The 14,042-nt window shown below is 41.4% G+C and overlaps 1 protein-coding gene across 4 annotated transcripts in view; it reads left to right on the forward strand.

Annotated features, from left to right (window-relative positions):
• The window catches only part of b4galnt4.S (beta-1,4-N-acetyl-galactosaminyl transferase 4 S homeolog), a 54,463-nt gene extending 40,977 nt beyond the window's left edge, over positions 1-13,486 (forward strand). For all 4 annotated transcript variants that reach the window (XM_041560886.1, XM_018260118.2, XM_018260117.2 and 1 more), the window contains 7 exons: positions 701-1,853; positions 2,719-3,014; positions 4,147-4,300; positions 7,841-7,913; positions 8,871-9,024; positions 10,303-10,429; positions 13,119-13,486. In XM_041560886.1, coding sequence (XP_041416820.1) covers positions 701-1,853; positions 2,719-3,014; positions 4,147-4,300; positions 7,841-7,913; positions 8,871-9,024; positions 10,303-10,429; positions 13,119-13,236 — 2,075 coding nt within the window. In that variant the 3' untranslated portion in view covers positions 13,237-13,486. The remainder of the gene's footprint in view (positions 1-700; positions 1,854-2,718; positions 3,015-4,146; positions 4,301-7,840; positions 7,914-8,870; positions 9,025-10,302; positions 10,430-13,118) is intronic.
• Positions 13,487-14,042: the final 556 nt, after the last annotated feature.

The following is a 14,042-nucleotide window of genomic DNA, read 5'->3' on the forward strand; positions in this document are numbered from 1 at the left end:
TTACCATTACACTGCTCAACCCCAGCAGAACATTTTATCAAATGTTGTTCCTGTGCAACCTGCATTCTGCATTGCATGAACTTTACAGCATACATGTCCTGTTTGCACATGTCAATGTTACTGATGATGTGTCAGAGAAAAAATGGCTGCCTGGTGAAAGCTGCTATTTGTTTTAGGAAAATGTTTTGGCGCTAGCAAATGGAAGGGGTAGATGCAGTACAAATGATATGGCTTGGGTGGGAAAGATATGCCAAACTTATATACATGGTAGGAAAATATAGGCTTTACATGTCCTTTAATTGCAGGAAAACACAAACTGCAACAAACAGGCACAATTAGCGTTTTCCCACTGCCTTCCATTCTATATAAATTGACACATGTCTGGGATTCAGGTGATATAAAATATTCTCAGAGGCTGGGACCACATGCAGTTAAAAGTCAGAGAAGGATAGAAAAGCAATCTGGAGCGGACCACATGCGGGCCCCTAACCACCATGCCTTTATCATTGAAAACTATTTTAAACAAAGGTGTGTAAACCTTGTGTCCTGGTCATAGGAACTGACAGGTGAGTTTCTTCAGTTTGGTGTGAATATTAATCCCAAAATTCTCTTTCCATTTCTCCCCTTTCTCTGAGCAACAGCGTATTTATCTTTCGTACAATTATCTTTTTAATTTCATTTTGCCTCCTTCCTCCTTTAGATTTCATGGAGGAAGATGACGATGAGGAGGAAGCACTGTTTGCTGGGAGTAAAATAAATCATAAGATAAAAGAAGAATTCCCTGGAGACCCCATGCCACCTAATACTGACCATACGGAGGACACTCATATCCCCATTAGTGAACCTCCTGGACTTGCCTATAGAATAAATGCCAGCACAGCAGTTCAAATACATGGTAGGAGCTTGAAGTGGGCATCAAGGGAAAATCCTAAAATTGTCCACAAAAAGAGGACTTTAATACCCACAGTGGAGGGACAAATTAAAAGACCTCAGCAAAGTCCCACAGATGGGACGTTAGACTTGAGACGGATAAAAGAGCCAGAAGTTTTAACCAGAGAAAGCATGATAACTGGTAAGTCAAAGAATGGACGAATGTCTGATGTAAGAAAAAGAGGCAAAAAGTCAGAGTTTAGAAACAGAACTCGAAAGTTAGATTCCCTAATGGTTGGTCCAAAAGCAGAGTTCTCGGAAAAGCCAGAACTGTCAGAAGTCAGGCCCACTGAAGAAGGACGCTTAGAATCTGTTACCAGTGAGGCAATGCCTAAACAAAACTTGAAGGACACTTTACGAGTAAAAAATAAGCACAAGCCAGAGAAGGTGTATGTGACACGCCTGCTATCTAAAGTAAGAAAGTCCCAAAACCGACTCTTACCTGGTATGCTGCTGCATCAACCTAAACCCCGCCGCTCTCCTAGTCCTAATGCCCACCCGCATGCCCCCCATACTTCCAAAACTTCCCATGGGGGCAGAAGGTCTAAGGCTTGGAGTCTACCTGATACTTCAGAACTAGGGCTTTTCAACTGGGAGGGACAGACTGAAAGGCCTGGAGTTCCAGTTCCAACCTCTTCTAGTCTACCTAATGGCCCTCCGTCTCTTGGTATGTCTTCGGAAGCTCCTGCAGAAGTTCAGGAGCAGGATTACAGCTATGAGGAAGAGGAGCCTCGGCAACGCTGGCCAGAGGATGCGATCAACTGGCAACGCACGTTCAGCGTGGGCACTGTCGACTTTGAGATGCTGCGGTCAGACTGGAATGACCTTCGCTGCAACGTGAGCGGGAACTTACAGCTGTCAGAGGCAGAAACTGTTGACTTGGTGGCACAGTATATGGAGAAACTCAATGAGAAGAATGGTGGGTAAGTGGACTTCTTTCATTACATGAACTGATATCATGTAAAATAATGGAAACCACACATGGAAAATAGATATCAGAGTTGCTTGTGTAACAAGTACAAAGTATTGGTCCTTGAAAGCAATATATGTCTGTCTGTCTGTCTATCTATCTCTTTATATCTCTCTCTCTCTCTCTCTCTCTCTCTCTCTCTCTCTCTCTCTCTCTCTCTCTCTCTCTCTCTATCTATCTATCTATCATATATCTATCTGTCTGTCTGTCTCTCTCTCTCTCTCTATCATCTTTTAGTCTATCTATCATCTATCTATCTAATCTATCTATATCTATCTATCTTATATCTATCTGTCTGTCTGTCTGTCTCTCTCTCTCTATCATCTTTTAGTCTATCTATCATCTATCTATCTAATCTATCTATTTCTTTCTATCATCTATCTATCTATCTATCTATCATCTATCTATCTTATATCTATCTCTGTCTGTCTGTCTCTCTCTCTCTATCATCTTTTAGTCTATCTATCATCTATCTATCTAATCTATCTATTTCTTTCTATCATCTATCATCTATCTATCTATCTATCTATCTATCTATCTATCTATCTATCTATCTATCTATCTATCATCTATCTATCTATCTATCATCCATCATCCATCATCTATCATCTTTCTATCTATCTATCTATCTATCTATCATCTTTCTATCTATCTATCAATCTATCAATCTATCAATCTATCTATCTATCTATCTATCTATCTATCTATCTATCTATCTATCTATCTATCTATCTATCCAGCATTAATATATTTTTCTTTAATGTCTTTAACCCTTGAATTCTGCCCCACTCTGATAACTGAGTCTCTTATCTTGCCAGTATATACACTTTACTGCGTATAATCAATGTGGAGAAGAGGAGGGACTCTGCCAGAGGAAACCGTTACTTTATCGAGCTGGAGCTTCTGGAGCGCAGCAGCAGGAAAGTGAGATTGGCGGAGTATGTGTACCTGCTACTGCATCGTGGAACTGGAGGAGACAGCGATGAAAGCCCACCAGCAGAGACCCCAGAAATCTCTCCCAGCCCTCAGCTTCCCTTATACAGTAAACCAATCCTGTGCCGGCCTGTGAGTCTCAACTGGGATCCTCGGGCAACTGTGCATTTCGTAGTGCCAGGTAAGTCAGGCCAGTGGATGAAAAAGACACTGAAGGTGAAATTGGAGCTTTTAGGTTGGGCTCATGTAGTAGTACCGGGCACAGGTGATATCCACCCTGATCGAAAGTTATGAAAAAAACAGAGATCCAACATGAGCAAATGCTATTTTGTCAAGACTAAGCCCAAATATGTGTCATCCTTGGGCAGAAAAGCCTTTATCAGTGATCCCCAACATGTTGCTCACCAAGCCCTTTGCTCCCAGTGGCCTCAAAGCAAGTGTTGTTTTTTGGATTTCTGACTTGGAGGCAAGTTTTAGTTGTGTAAAGACCATGTATACTGCCAAACAGACCCACCTGTAGTCTACCAGTCCACATAGGGGCTACCAAATAACCAATTACAGCCCTTATTGGGCACCCCCTAGGAACTTTTTTTTCATGCTTGTGTTGCTCCTCAACTTTTTTTATATTTAAATCTAGTTCATGGGGAAAAAAAGGTTGGGGACCCCTGGCCTATATTAACCAAAGTGTACAGCCATATAGCTTAGTAAAGCCAGCTTTAACTATTGTCTTAAAGGAGAACTAAAGCCTAAATATTAATATGGCTAAAAATACCATATTTTATATAGTGAATTTATTGCACCAGCCTAAAGTTTCAGCTTGTCAATAGCAGCAATGATCCAGGACTTCAAACTTGTCCCTATTGGGTCTTCTGACGCCCGTTACATTTATTCGTGTCTGCTTCTAATTGTTTTGAGAGTCGGCCCTTTTGTTCTGGTGGGTCCTGGGAGGCCCAGTGTGTAAACGTAGGCTTATACTGGCAGTCGGAGGTCTATTCTACACCCAGTAAAAAGAAACCAGAAGAAAGAACATTAAAAAGGTATTTGTTGTGAGTGCAGCTCTATTTTGCAATCTGTCCTCTAAGGACATTTTGTTTGAAAGCCTGAAAGTTCAGCCTCGGTGCCACCAAATGGAAGGACCAATTTAACTCAGCGGGAGTTTCCATGTAGAGCGATGCTGATTAGAACAGGGATAGTTGTTTTCCTTCTCTTTCGTTTCTGCTTCCTATTTCAGTGTATTTTTGTCCCGCTGTTTTCCCTTTCATTCTGCCCTTCTCTTACCCTTTTCATTTTTTTTTTTTTGTCCTTTTGTTCAGTAAAGAATCAGGCCCGTTGGGTCCAGCAACTCATCTCAGACCTGGAGTTCTTGTACACAAACACTCAGGATGATCAATTCAATCTCATTCTGGTGGATTATGACAGCGAAGATATGGATGTAGAGAGGGCTCTGCGCATTGCTAAGCTACCAAGGTAAATAGGCTGTATATTTGTGTGACAGCCTTCACCCTGTGTATAAATAAGTGGTGGAAAAGAAGAAACCATAACCTGTGCCGTTATAGGGGTTGTTATAGCCCTACATGATTAAAAGCAGTCAAAGTAGAATTTAATGGCCATGGGGTCATGTAATATAAGGCTCAGGCGTAGTAACCTATAGCAGCAAAAAAGAGGCTGCTCTGATGTTCTTCTGCTTAGGAAAAAAAATAGAAAACCTTTCTCAAACTTTTCCTAAGCAGAAGAACATCAGAGCAGCCTCTTTCTTTCTCCTGACAACTTCCTTGACTACTTGCTGGTCAGACTGGTGGGAAACTGACCAGCAGGTGGCGCTGTTGTAACATAATGAGTTCATATTAACAGCACACGTATCCTTTAATATTTTGGAATTAAAAAAAAAATAATAATTACAAAAATGCTTAGAATAGCCCACTCATCAATTTTAAATTCACCTTTTCTTTAAAGGGATTCTGTCATGATTTTTATGATGTATTTTTTATTTCTAAATGACACTGCAAATAATTCACTCTACAATATAAAATGTCATTCCTGAACCAGCAAGTGTATTTTTTTTAAGTTGTAATATTGGTGTGTAGGTGCATCTCAGGTCATTTTGCCTGGTCATGTGATTTCAGAAAGAGCCAGCACTTTAGGGTGGAACTGCTTTCTGGCAGGCTGTTGTTTCTCCTACTCAATGTAACTGAATGTGTCTCAGTGGGACCTGGATTCAGGCCCGGACTGGCAATCTGTGGGTTCTGGCAAATGCCAGAGGGGCTGCTATAAGGTCCCATAGAAAGTCAGTATTTAGTGGGCTGGTGGGAGCTGTTTGGGCCTCTATGTGGGCTGATTAGGCCTCTGTGTACCTGAAATGCCTGGGCCTATTTTAATTCTCAGTCCGGACCTGCCTGGATTTTACTATTGACTGCGGTTCTCTTGTGTTCTCAGTTGTTATCTTGTGTTAGGGAGCTGTTATCTGGTTACCTTCCCATTGTTCTGTTGTTAGACTGCTGGGGGGGAGGGGAAAGGGAGGGGTGAAATCACTCCAATTTGCAGTACAGCAGAAAAGAGTGACTGAAGTTTATTAGAGCACAAGTCACATGACTGGGGGCAGCTCGGAAACTCACAATAAGTCTAGCTACAGATTTTAAAATTAAATATAAAAAAATCTGTTTGCTCTTTTGAGAAATGGATTTCAGTGCAGAATTCTGCTGGAGCAGCACTATTAACTGATGCGTTTTGAAAAAAAAAAAAAAAAATGACAGCATCCCTTTAAGTTTTACTTATCCCTTATGTTAACGTCATTTCGCACACACAATAACACAGTGCATTTAGGGGAATGAAAAGTGACCTATATATATATACTTATTGGATAATGTTTGGAGGCCGGGCCCCTGGGCAGAAAAAAATTACAGGCCCAACTTTGGGGAAGGGGCAGCAGCAGCAACTTTGCACCCATGTAGTGATCCCCCCACTAGCACCTCTGTGTTTACTCACTTGCATTGCAGAACTGGAAGCATACAAGCAAACCCCAAGACTATCAGTTATGGGGTCTGCTGTATTCTAGTTGCACCACTGATTGGATCCCCAGGCACAGAAAACAGATCCCAAGGGCACTCCGTCTTTGTATGACTTACACAAAGTGTTCATTTTCCCTGCAGAGAAAGAAGTGAAGTCTTTATTGTGCCTTTTTTATTTTTTTATGTGAATAATACATTATAAATATATCTACAGGAATAGATAAATGGCATGGGATGGCTCAGGCTTTGATGATCACACTGCTTTTGTGCTCGAGAAGTCGCCTTTGATTCCATTTGCTCCTTTCAGTCTGTTTTGTGAGGCAATTCTCAATGGCACCAAAGCCTTTGCATTATAGTAATAAAGCAGCTTCTTCCCTGTTCTCTAAATAAAGAGTCTAGAACCGGTAAGCCATAAGCATGCTGGGAGTTATTTAGGAAATGGAGACCCGCCGTATAAAGCCGGCAATGAATAAGCAATCAGTAGGTGAGAGCAGAGAGAATCATAATGTATGTTTTAAAGGAATTGTTCAGTGTAAAAAATAAAAACCGGGTAAATAGGCTGTGCAAAATAAAAAATGTATGTAATATAGTTAGTTAGGCAAAAATGTAATGTATAAAGGCTGGAGTGACTGGATGTGTAACATAATAGCCAGAAAACTACTTCCTGCTTTTCAGCTCTCTAACTCGGAGTTAGTCAGTGACTATAAGGGGGGCCACATGGGACATAACCAGGGTTGCCAGGTCTAATTTTTAAAACCAGCCACAAAACTAGCCAAGAGGCAGTTCAAAAAAAAGTCTAAAAAAATAAATGAATGTGAAAATACGCCTTTTTCAAATATTCACTGATTTGCTCATGTTTCCATGAAGCCCTTCACCAGGGGGGCCCAGGAGGTATAGGGGCCCCAGAAGGCCTAATACATTTACAATTTCAATAAATATTGGTAAAACAGGTCAACTTCAAGATATTTTGGTGGCCAGCAGATTTTAGCCCCAAAATTGTCTGAATTTGAGGTAAGTCACTGGAAAATGTGAGAATGCTTAAGAGAGACGGGAGACTGGGGTACAGAATCTGGTAACTCCTGACTTCTACACAAGTCAGTCCCATTGCATGCTGGGTATTGTAGTCTTACTTTCAACTTGGCAGTCGGCAAATTGTTAAACAAAAACTACATTACCCAACATGCATTGGGAGAAAAAACTTTGGCTGATTTCCAAAGTACAAACCAAATCTGTACCTTGGCTAATTTGTACTTTCAAAACCAGCCTGGGCTTTAAATTAGTAGCCCAATTTGGCTGGAAAACCCACCAACCTGGCAACCCTGGACATAACTGTTCAGTGAGTTTACAATTGATCCTCAGCATTCAGCTCAGATTCAAAAGCAACGGTTATAACCCATGTGCCTCCCTTCAACTCACTGATTGGTTACTGCCTGGTAACCAATCAGTGGAAAGCAAAAGAGCTGCAAAGCAGGAAGTAGTGTTCTGGCTATTATGTTACACATCCAGTCACTCCAGCCTTTATACATTATATTTTTGGCTAACTAACTATATAAGAAACATTTTTTATTTTGCACAGTATATTTATTTACCCAGTTTTATTTCTATACTGAACAATTCCTTTAAAGGGAATGTTCATCCTTGGACAACTGTCCAATAATGAATTGAATTGATTCCCCAGGTACCACCTGCTTACGTCAATGGACCTTACTCACGGCCTGAGACACAATACACAGCAAGGAAATGCAGCCATGAAGAACCACTTCTAATGTCTCGAAGGGTCAGGGCACATGGGCAGATTCGGGGAGATTAGTCACGTCCCCACAATGCGGCTGGGCGGCATGCCGCCCCTATTTTTTGCCGCCCTAGGCCCGGGCCTATGTGGCCTCGCCACAAATCCGGGCCTGGTTAGGCCTGAGACCACTCATCTCATTGATTAGGACTTTGTAGGGGGTTAAATGAGTGGATTGTTGACCCTTTTCCTTTTAAATGTTATGATTTCTAGTTACAAGTATCTGAAGAGAAGCGGAAACTTTGAGCGTTCAGCTGGGCTGCAGGCAGGTGTTGATACGATACAGGTAAGTCTATCACATAACAGTCTACATGGCATCCATTGGAAAAATGTCTTTAAAGGAGAACTAGACCCCAAAAATTAACATGGCTAAAAATGCTTTATTTTCTATAGTGAACTTATTGCACGAGGCTAAAGTTTGAGCTTGTCAATAGCAGCAATGATCCAGGACTTCAAACTTGTCACAGGGGGTCACCATCTTGGAAAGTGTCTGTGACACTCACATGCTCAGTGGGCTCTGATTGGCTGTTGAGAAGCTAAGCTTAGGGCTCGTCACTAATTATCCAGCAGAAAATGAGCTTCCCTGGCTGTAATATAAGCTGATGCTACAGGTTTGCTGATTATTAAATTCTGATGCTAATTGCACTGGTTTCTGTGCTGCCATGTAGTAATTATCTGTATTAATTACTAATCAGCCTTATATTGTGACAATTCTATTCTATGTGTACTGTATATTGTGAGTGGGTCCCTTAGCTCAGTAAGTGACAGCAGCACAGAGCATGTGCAGTGAATCAGCAGAAAAGAAGATGGGGAGCTACTGGGGCATCTTTGGAGACACAGATCTTTACTGCTAAAGGGCTGTGGTTGCCTTGGGCTGGTACAGAAGCACAAAACATCATGTACAACATTTCTACCTACTTCTTTAGTTAGGCTTTAGTTCTCCTTTAGCCAGCCTCTACGCTGGTATTAGCCTCCTGTTCTGCCTGCAGGCTGATTTCGTATTGAGAATGCAAGCTCTTGTGTTTCTTTGGTGAAATCTGCCCAATAGCTGTGGGAGTGGACAGGAGGCTAATGCTAGCGCTGGGGCTGATTCTCAGTCTGTATATTTCATTAGCAGGCCTGGTTATAACTGCATAGAATATCTGCCATAAAGCAAGACAGAACTGTTGTTTGCTAGTAGGAGAATAGAAAGTGTTACATGAGAAAAAGAGAATATCCTTCTTTTTATATTTTTTTTCATCAGGACAATCACAGCATCGTATTCCTGTGCGACCTGCACATACACTTCCCGCTCTCTGTGTTGGACAGTGTGAGGAAACATTGTGTAGAGGGACGGCTGGCCTTTGCACCTATAGTAATGAGACTGAGTTGTGGAAGCTCTCCTCACAACCCCCGAGGTAAGATCATCATTCTCATAGGGGCAAATTCACTAAACGCCGAAGCGCCTAACGCTAGCGTAGCGCATTTTCGTTAATTCGCCGATTCACTAACGAACGCTGGCGTAAATTCGCTAGTGTTACTTCGCACCCTTACGCCTGGCCAATTTGCGCAGCGGACGTAACTACGCAAATTCACTAACGCGCAAATGATTCTGAACGCTACCTTTTACGCCAGATTTCCTTCGCTGGAATATGAATAGTAGAGGCCTGAATAGAAAGATGCGTAATCAAAGTAGCAATAATAATACATTTGTAGCCTTACAGAGCATTTGTTTTAATAGATGGGGTCAGTGACCCCCATTGGAAAGCTGGAAAGAGTCAGAAGAAGAAGGCAAATAAATAAAACACTATAGAAAATAAATAATAAAGACCAATTGAAAAGTTGCTTATAATTAGCCATTCTATGACATACTAAAAGTTAACGTAAAGTCGAACCACCCTTTTAAGGGTTGGGGGGTGGTGTTAGTACTTACTGAACCCTGTCTAGGTGTGAGCTCCCTCGAAGTTATGACGATTTTTATTTTTAGGGGTCCCTCTAATTTGAAACTAGTGATGGATGAAAAAAATAGTGAAATCGGAAAGTTCACGAAAAAATCAAGCAATGCCAACGTTTTCACTAAAATCAAGCAATTCAAACCTTTTCACTAAGAAAACGAGCAATTCAACGTTTTCACTAAAAAATCAAGCAATTCGAATGTTTTCCCTAAAAAATAGTGCAATTAGAACATTTTCACTAAAAAATCAAGCAATTCAACGTTTTCACTAAAAAATCGAGCAATTCGAACGTTTTCCCTAAAAAAGAGCAATTCGAACGTTTTCACAAAAAAAACGAGAAATTCGACCATTTTCACAACAAAATCGTGCAATTTGAACGTTTTCAGGAAAAAATCAAGCAATTTGAACAGTTTCATGAAAAAATTGGAAATTGACGCCGGCGAATTTTCACAGGAGATTCGCAAATGTATTTGCCGGCAGTGAAACACGGAAATTCGCAGCGAATTTCTTCACCCATCACTATTTGAAGCGTTAACTGCTTGCTAGGACCAATAACCCTCATCTACAAATATAGGTTGCTAGGTTAAGCAAGCTCTAGCAACCAGACTGCCTATTAAATTGAGCAGAGAGAAGAAAAAGACCATTGAAATAAATAAAAGTCTACAACCTGTAAACCATAAATCGCAGATTATTACCGTCTGTCTCTCAGCTATTTTGTTCCTTTCTTTCATGCCGCTGCAGGGTACTGGGAGGTGAATGGATTTGGTCTTTTTGGAATCTACAAATCGGATTTTGATCGAATCGGAGGTATGAATACAGAGGAATTCAAAGATCGCTGGGGAGGAGAGGACTGGGAGCTGCTTGACAGGTAAGGGACCAAATTACAGATCATCCTTTCACAACCGGAGCTCATTTATCAACACTGGGCAAATTTGCCCATGGGCTGTTACCTATAGCAACCAATCAGTGATTAGCTTTTTAAAGCCAACTGCAAGAAGAACAATGAATGCAGCATTCTGATTGGTTGCTATAGGTAATAACCCATGGGCAAATTTGCCCAGTGTTAATAAATAAAGCCCCATTGTGTCCATATTGGGGATCTTTGTACAAAGCAGGACATTCATTTACTGATCATGTTACTACTGGGATCTGTCAGTGTGTAGCGCTATAGTAAATCGAGTGCACCGTTCCCTACTATGAGCTTCATCCCCAATGCCGTGCTCCGGATGAGACCTTAATTATTCAGTATGGATGCAGGGTGTAGTATAACTGTAACTTGGTGCAGGGTACAATAATTGGGCGCCAGTGGTTCTTATAATTTAAAAAGGTAGTTCACCTTTAAGGTAATGTTATAGAATTGTCAATTCTAAGCAACTTTTCAGTTGGTCTTCATTATTTAATTTTTATAGTTTTATAGTTATTTGCCTTTTCTTTCTGACTCTCTCCAGCTTTCAAATGGGCGTCGCTGACCCCTTCTAAACAGCAAATGCTCTCTAAGGGCAGAGACACACGTGGAGATTTGGGGAGATTTAGTCGGTTGGCGACAAACCGCCTCTTTTTGGGGCAACTAATCTCCCCAAACTGCTTTCACGCCAGCTAGAATGTAAATCGCAGGCGGGATGGCACTCGGTGAACTTCGTTTTTCGGGGAGATTAGTCGCCCGAAGAAGAGGCGACTAATCTACCTGAATCTCCACATGTGTCTCTGCCCTAATGCTACAAATGTATTGTTATGGCAAATTTTTATTAGTCATCTTTCTATTCAAACCTCTCTTATTTATATTCCAGTCTCTTATACAAATCAATGCATGGTTGCTAGGGTAATTTGGACCCTAGCTACCAGATTGCTTAGATGCAAAATGAAGAGCTGCTGAATAAAAAGCTAAATAACTCAAAAACCTTAAATAATAAAAAAATAATTGCAAATGGTCTCAGAATATCACTTTCTACATCTTGTTAAAAGTTATCTCTAAGGTGAACAACCCCTTTAACCAGAGAATATATTTATTGTGGAGTAATCCATGCAGGAGTGTACATAGAGAGCAAGCAGGATCATACAGCAACAAAGGATACGAATTTCATGAAATTCGAAAATTGACGCCCGTGTCAATTTTAGACGCACGTCAGAAAAGTCACTTGTGTCAATTTTGACGCTGGCATTAAAGTTAATTGGCGTCCGAATAGTGTTGACGCGCGGCGATTTTAATGCAACCAACTTTTCAGACGTGTGACCAATATTTTTTGACACAACGTGGATATTCGCTGCGAATACGCATCACTAGTCAGTATCAGTCCCCGCAGGAAAGAGAACATGTACAGCAGCGAAGCGGTACCCCAGCTACATCCCTCGGTCTGTACACTTAGTCCCTACTCCTGGGCAAATAGTACACGGGATCATAATCCCACTCAACACCTATGAGGAGCCTCAAGCTGCTTGGCTAAATAGCCTCACTATTTGTCACTCCTAGAGTGACCTCTTAAGGAGAGTAGCCTATCTTACTAGACCTGACCTGTCTAGGTTCCACTTCACCCTTCCTGCCTGCTCAGGCCAGGACTAACACAAAATGGACCCTGAGCACATGGCTGCCTAGGACTTTATACTTTAGCACAGGGTCATCTACTGGACACTGGTTGAACCGCAGGGGGCATAGCTTTAAAGGACAAGGAAATGTTAAATAAAGAAGTAGCTAGAAATTTTGTACATTATGTTTTGGGCTTCTGTATGAGCCCAATGCAACCACAGCGCTTTAGCAGTAAAGATCTGTGTCTCCAAAGATGCCCCAGTAGCTCCCCATCTTCTTTTCTGCTGATTCACTGCACATGCTCTGTGCTGCTGTCACTTACTGAGCTTAGGGACCCACTCACAATATACAGTACACATAGAATAGAAATGTCACAATATAAGGCTGATTAGTAATTAATACACATAATTACTACATGGCAGCACAGAAACCAGTGCAATTAGCATCAGAATTTAATAATCAGCAAACCTGTAGCATCAGCTTATATTACAGCCAGGGAAGGTCATTTTCTGCTGGATAATTAGTGACGAGCCCTAAGCTTAGCTTCTCAACAGCCAATCAGAGCCCACTGAGCATGTGAGTGTCACAGACACTTTCCAAGATGGTGACCCCCTGTGACAAGTCTGAAGTCCTGGATCATTGCTGCTATTGACAAGCTCAAACTTTAGCCTCGTGCAATAAGTTCACTATATAAAATATGCCATTTTTAGCCATATACATTTTTAGGGTTTAGTTCTCCTCTAAGCAGGATAAGGAAACAGGTCCTCCTAATAACAGTATTTTAGGACCCAGTGAGGCGTCTATAACACCAGGGGGCTGCCTGCTAAATAACACTGGGAGACTAATTTACCAGTCCACTACAAAAGGAAATCTTTAACCTGTGAGTTGGGGAACCAAAATTAAGTTTAGGTTGGGTGTCTACCTTTATAATGGTATGTTTTTCCTGCAATACAATATAATCTGCTGTGCATCTGGTTGTTGATAATGACAATTACACTGACTGTCCCAATTCTCACGCATTTTGTGTTTTTCTCAGGGTTCTCCAAAACGGTCTGGAAGTGGAGCGTTTGCGTCTGCGGAACTTCTTCCACTACTACCACTCCAAGCGAGGCATGTGGAACACACAAAGCCAGGAGAGCGCAGTTAAGGACTAACACTCACCTAGTGTTTTGCAGAGTTTGGACTCTTCTCTTGGTTTGTGTTTGTTGCGACGGGAAGGCGGATTATGTTGACGCAGCCACCGACAACGGAGCTCAGTTCACGGTACGGACTACTCTGGCGGGGCTCTGAGACGGCTGTCACGCTCCGAAGGAGATGAATCCTCCATGTTGTGGTCGGTGGCTGATAATTCTTCTTGGGAAGTAACTTGCTGCTGAGCACTGGATTAAATCCAATCAGATTTCAGTTGGCCTACGGGTGGGAAGCAAGAATAGAATTAAGAAATGTATCCTCCGCCTTTAGGGTGAGACACAAAGATACAGCGTCATAAGTTACAGATTTTATCCCGACCATCCCTCTGTATGGACCGTTCACTCAGCCCATTGGTGTGGCCATCACACAGTCAACCAATTAGGGGCAGATTTATCAAGGTGAAAATTAGAATTTTCGAGTTTTTTTTTTTTTATGGCCAAAGGGGTCTAATTTGACTAGGGAATTATTACAATTCGATTCGAATTTTCGAAATTTATTATACACTGGCCCTTTAAGAACTCAAATTTGACTTTTCGCCGCCTTAAAGGATAAGTAAACCTTAAAAATAAGTGAATGTAAAATTGATGAGAGGGGGCTATTCTAAGCACTTTTGCAATTTACATTCATTATTTTTTTTCTTTTTATTCCAAAATATTAAACGTTACATGTGCTATTAATATGAATGAATTTTGTTACAACAGCGCCACCTGCTGGTCATTTTCCCACCAGTCTGACCACCAAGTAGTCAAGGAAGTTGTCAGGAGAAAGA

The sequence above is a fragment of the Xenopus laevis genome, chromosome 4S (genome assembly GCF_017654675.1).
Source record: "Xenopus laevis strain J_2021 chromosome 4S, Xenopus_laevis_v10.1, whole genome shotgun sequence".
NCBI classification, from domain to species: Eukaryota; Metazoa; Chordata; class Amphibia; order Anura; family Pipidae; genus Xenopus; species Xenopus laevis.